General features: G+C 60.1%; 1 protein-coding gene across 2 annotated transcripts; it reads right to left on the reverse strand.

The window, feature by feature from the left end:
* Window positions 1-3,427: 3,427 nt before the first annotated feature.
* Window positions 3,428-5,101, reverse strand: HELT (helt bHLH transcription factor). 2 transcript variants are annotated; one of them, XM_087737286.1, is made up of 4 exons: window positions 4,965-5,101; window positions 4,502-4,606; window positions 4,250-4,346; window positions 3,428-4,119 (listed from the first exon to the last, which is right to left on the reverse strand). In XM_087737286.1, the coding sequence occupies exons 1-4, from the start codon at window positions 4,989-4,991 to the stop codon at window positions 3,626-3,628; spliced, it is 723 nt and encodes a 240-aa protein (XP_087593412.1). In that variant the 5' UTR covers window positions 4,992-5,101; the 3' UTR covers window positions 3,428-3,625. The 2 variants fall into 2 exon arrangements, with proteins under 2 accessions (XP_087593412.1, XP_087593411.1); XM_087737285.1 differs by having other exon boundaries at window positions 3,428-4,122.
* Between the last annotated feature and the right edge of the window lie 396 nt (window positions 5,102-5,497).

Raw genomic sequence — 5,497 nt, forward strand, 5'->3', positions numbered from 1 at the left:
GCAAAAGCCACGCATGCAAGCAAAGCAAAGCAAGAAATTCACTCACTACTTCCCATGGGCAGGCAGGTGTTCAGCCATCTCCAGGAAGGCAGGGCTCCATCACGCGTAACGGTTGCTTGGGAAGACAAACGCCATCACTCCGAATGTCCCCCCCTTCCTTCTTCTTCCCCCAGCTTTATGTGCTGAGCATGACGTCATACGGTACGGCATAGCCCTTTGGTCAGCTGGGGTCAGCTGTGCCAGCTGTGTCCCCTCCCAGCTTCTTGTGCGCCTGGCAGAGCAGGGGAAGCTGAAAAGTTCTTGCCTAGTGTAAGCACTACTTAGCAACAACTAAAACGTCAGTGTGTTACCAACATTATTCTCTTACTACATCCAAACCACAGCACTATGCCAGCTGCTAGGAAGAAAATTAACTCTGTCCCAGCCGAAGCCAGGACAGTGCTGTTCCTCCTCCTTTCCTCAGCTGCTTCTTCCCAACCCATGGCTCAGCTCCTCCAGATGTGCTGATGCAACTCTTTGTGGTCCAATGCTGTAAGCAGGCCCACTGACCCAAGGTAAAATAAAAATATTCTTATATTCTTTTCTCATTGGCTGGTGATTTGACTGGTAATTTGCCCCCAAAATGACTGTGTTGGCATGAATTCAGCAACTGTGCTCCATGGCATGGGCTCTGTTTCCAAGGCTGGAAACGCCACGGTGTGGCACTGCCACCAAATCCCCCAGGTCTTTGAGTGATGCCTTCAGACTGATGCAAAACCATAGGAAAAAAAGAAGAGTTCTGATCTGTGTTATATATGCTCAAAGTTTATAAATCTCTTCTACTTCTTTAAACATTAAGAGCAGCACAGTAACACTTCCTCCCAGGCTTCGCCTGTTGCCTGTTTAAAACGTCAATTTTTAAGGTAGAGAGATTGTGCACAGGGTACTTATGTCTGATCTAACTGATGATGTTTTACTTCCATGACAGTGCAAATAACACCTTCTGATAAATTAGCGAGTCGGAGATGTTTTCAATAATGCATTATTACAAAGATCAACCTAAACTCTGAATAAATGACAAGTGAGAGTCAGTATCAGATACAGAACTGTCAACTCCCGTTCTGCTAAGCATCAATCCCAAAACAATTCTTTGCCTGCAACATAAATTACTGAGATGCGACTACGCTGTACAACTGTTTTCTGGGGTGAGCAGAATTGCCATATATGTAGGACTTGAAATGTGTGAGGAAAAAAGAGGAGTTCAGATAACAGGGAGAAGAAGAGGTGGAAAAGAGGACACGAAAGGCACAGGGAAGGAAGGCAAGGCAAAATGAGGCAAAAGAGATTTGAAGGTCTAAGAAGGAGAAAGATGCTAGCTGAAGGAAAGGAATAGGAAATGATACAGCGAGTCATTCATCATTAGGATTTTTAGCCAAGCAGGTGTGTAACAGGGAAGATAGATAGTATTTTGGGGGCTTTGGGAGGTAAAGTAGTTTATTTGCAGGAACAAAACCCCTCTGTTCGTTCCCGTGTTAGCTGATGCCAGACACCAGTAAACGGCACTGCCGTGCGGGAAGATGAGCATCACCAGCTCAGACAGGCACCCCGCCTGGCACCAGATACGGCCTTTAACTGGCCCAGCACAGGTGACATCCAGCTCCTACCTGCTCCCACCAGAGCTGGTGGCTGATGCTCACGGCAGAGCTAAAATAAATCCAGAAAAAAAAAAAAAGAAAAGCTAAAAATCTCTGCCCTTCAGGCACAGAAACCTAAGATAAAATAAAAACAAATTATCCGAACCTCTGTCAAAACACAGGGGATGCCTGTCCCGGGGGAGCTCCATGTCCCCCTGCCCGTGAGCGTCCACCCCCATGTGCTGCACTTCGGCTCGGCTCCCGTCCCCGGTACCGCTGGCTTTAGCAGATGCCAAAACACTTTTTGGGGGCAAAAGCCGAGGTCTGCGAGGCCGGGGGATGAGAGCTCAGAGCCCTGCAGGGGCGGGGGGGGGGGGGGAGACTTTTATCCTAAAGTCATCGTAAAGCCAAAGAGGGGTTTGTCCTCCGCAGCTAAATGAAAACAAAATGGAAAAAAGAAAAAAAAATCCAGAATAGCAACATTGGAGATGCAAAGACTGTCATGGACCAGTGCGAGTTTGCCAAAGTATATGTAAATGGCCCCAGTTTTGACCGTGGTGGCTCTCTGCTAATCCCAGCGAGGAAATCTACTTAGCAAGGGGAAGTTTTGTTTAATTTGGTTAACGGGGACCAAAACGCTGAATGTATTAATAGTTTATATTTCCAGGGAAACGCTATCTTTAATGCTTCAGTGCCAGAGGGGGCTCATGAGAGCGTAACGCTCACAGAACAAAAATCGTGTAGCGTTTTCTCCGCGTTCTGCACCCGGCGCTGGTGAAAATGAGCGTAGGGCGTGCGTTGGGGATAGGCACCAGCCCTGCGGCGGCGGCTGCTGCTGTGGCTGCTGCGGCTGCTGCTGCTGCGTGGGTTTGGCTGGTCCCACGTCGCTCTGCGTGCACTCGGCAAGAGAGGGGTTCCCGCTGGATGCACCACCCCAAAGGCCTCCCGAGGGAACGGGGGGTTTCCCTCCCCTCTCTGGCTGACTGGGTACGCCGTGTGACCTTTTCCCCACTAATCTGAAATAGCAGCTTTTCCTGCGTTTACAGGTTAAACGGAAGATACACATTCTACTTTTTACTCATTGTAATGAAGATCTTTTTGTCTGTCTCCGAAGAAAGGGGTCGGGTTGGTTTACAAATTGCGGGTCAGCCCATTCCGTGACCTGGGCAAACAACCCGGGTCAAATCTCCTCAAAGCCTCCCCACCCAACTGGAATAAGTTAATTTACCCCTCGGCGGCTCCGGCCCCGCCGGGCACACCCGGGCTGCCCGGGGTGGGGGGGGGGCGGTGGCCGGGGTCCCCCTGCCCTCCGGCCAGAGGCTGCGGGGCCACCCGGGGACTCTGGGTCCGGGTGGGACCGACGTTGCCCTGTGGGGCCCGGCGCCGGCAGCAGCCTTTGCTCGGTTCATTCCCGGCGCTCCGCACCTCGGCGGCGGCCGCCTCCCCGCCCCGCGCCTTCCCCCTTATTCCTCCTCCTCTCAACCGGCTGCGCCTCGGGGAAATTCGCTGCCAAAACGCCGGGGAGATCCCGCTGCCTTTCGGACGCGTGTCCCTGGGAGCATCCCCCCACGGGGCTGCGGGGGAAGGGGCATCGCCCACCCCGCGGGGCGTCCCCGGGACTGCGTGCCCCCGGCGGCCGGGCGGCACCGAGACCCGACCCGACCCGACCCGACCCGACCCGCCGCGCCCGCCCACGGCCGGTGGCTGCAGCAGCCGCCCGGCCCTCGCGGACCGCGTTCCGCTCGTGGTTTTTTTGCCCTGGGTGGGTGGGTGGGTAGGTGGGGGAGGCTCCCTCCCGGAAACAAGAAGGGGCGGCGGGTATAAACATTTATTCCACGGCATCGCTTGTACAGGCACCGCAGCCGCCGGGGGGAGGCAGAGCGGGCGGGGGCAGAGCCGGGCCCCCGGGGCTCCGCCACCCCCGCGCATCCCCCGGCAGCCTCCCCGTGCGCCCGGGCGTAACCCGCAGCGTCCGCGGTCATAAATAGGATTTTTCAGGCGGGGGCGAGTCTCTATAGCATGGAGGGGTGCTGGCCCGGGGGCAGCCCGAAGGCGTTGGGGTGGGAATGGCCGAGGAGGTTGAGGTAGTGGCGGTCCAGCCCCTGCACGGAGGAGAGGAAGGTGCTGCGCTGCTGGCCGGGGCTGGCGAGGGGCACGGCGGCGTTGGGGAGGTGGTAGGGCAGGGGGGGGCTGCGGCCGGCGCCGTGCCAGGGGAAGGGCCCTCCCGAGGGCGGCGGCAGCGCGGCCTCGCCGGGGCTGTGGCCGTGCCCGGGGCACTCGGGCCCGGGGTGCAGCTGGTAGGAAAAGTCCGGCTCCGGGAGGGAGCCCAGGGAGGTGAAGAGGGGCTCGGTGACGAAGCGCGCTTTGGACTGGAGGAAGGCCAGGATGCGGGCGTATTTGGTGTCTTTGGTCTCCATCCTCTCCACCGTCGTCAGGTAGTGGACCAGGTTCTTCATGCACTCGTGGTAGCCGTAGTGGAAGTAGTTGGCGAACTCGGAGAGCAGCTCTGCTGGAAAGGAAGGGGCAGCGGAGCCGAGCTCCTCAGGGTCCGGCCTGGGCGGGGAGGGGGCCGGGGCCGCCCCCACGCCGCGGGTGTCCCGGCGGGGCGCCGCGGGGGGCCGCGCCCGCCCACCTACCCTTCTCCCGGCCGCGGGGGAAGTCCGCCGAGTGCAGGGCCCGCAGGTACTGCACCGTCATCTCCAGGATCTCCGCCTTCTCCAGCTTCCCCGAGCTCTGCAACGGGCGGGGGGAGAGGGGCATCACCTCTCCCCTGCGGCTGCGCTGCGCTCCGCCAGGCCGCCCCCCCAAAGCCGCCCGCATCGGGGGGGGGGGGGGGGTGTCGCTCCACACCGGAGAGGGGGGCGCAGGGGCCGCCCCCCCCCGCCTACCTGCTTGGCCAGAGCCATGGGCACCGTCTTCCCCAGTTCGGTGAGGCAGCGGTTGATGCGGTCCCTCCTCCGCTTCTCAATCACTTTGTGGGAAACCGGCGTCCTCTGCAAAACAGACGGGGCGCGTTAGCGGGGGGGGGAAAGCAGCCGGATCCGGCCTCGCCGGGGCAGCCGCCCCCGGCCCCGACGCCTCCAGGGCAGCCGGTCCCGACCCCGCTCCGAGCAGCGGAGCCGGGCGCGACGCGGCCCCGGGAGGGATGCTCCGGCGGCCGGTCCTCCCCGCGCCGCCCCGGGGGCTCCCCGTCTGCGCGGGCGGCCTGGGAGAGGGAGGTTTGTTCGGGGGCTGGGGTGGGTGTTTTTTTTGGGGGGGGGGGTGGGCTTTTTGAAGGGAAAGGCGGTGAGGGGGGCCGGGGCCGCCCGGCGACCCCGCAGAGCCGTGCGCGCAAGGCGGGCTGCGACTCACCCTCCGCTCCTTGAGCTTGGAGGCCATGGTGGGCACTGCCTCCCCGCTCTCTCCGGGCCCCTTATAAAGCCATCACTTCTTGGGGGGGACCCCGGGGGGCCTCCACGGGCCCGCTGATCCCATAGGATTAGGGGCGAGCGGCGCCGGGGGGAATGTATGCATTAAAGATCAGGGTGGAAGGGGGCGAGAGAGGGATGAGGAGGGTTGGGTTGCCTTTTTTTTTTTTTTTTTTTCTCTCCGCTCTTTTTACTTTTCCGCCCCCGTCCACGCAGCCGGGGGGCGGCCCAGCTGTGTCACCCCACGTGGAGCTCGGGGACACACGTGACGGTCCCACAATAGCGGCGGGGACGGGGGATGCGGCGAGCGGGGCGCAGGGCGCGGTACCGCGCCCTGCGCCCCGCTCGCCGCATCCCCCGTCCCCGCCGCCTGCCTGCAAATCCCCGGCACCCCCACCCCTCCCCTCAGCCCCGGCGCTGACTGCATTTTAAAGCCTGTCCAGAGTCATTAAAGTAATTAAGTAAGCCCTTAATAGG

Source organism: Nipponia nippon, unplaced genomic scaffold, assembly GCF_047370975.1.
Source record: "Nipponia nippon isolate SJK-2023a ecotype South Korea unplaced genomic scaffold, ASM4737097v1 scaffold_6, whole genome shotgun sequence".
NCBI lineage: Eukaryota > Metazoa > Chordata > Aves > Pelecaniformes > Threskiornithidae > Nipponia > Nipponia nippon.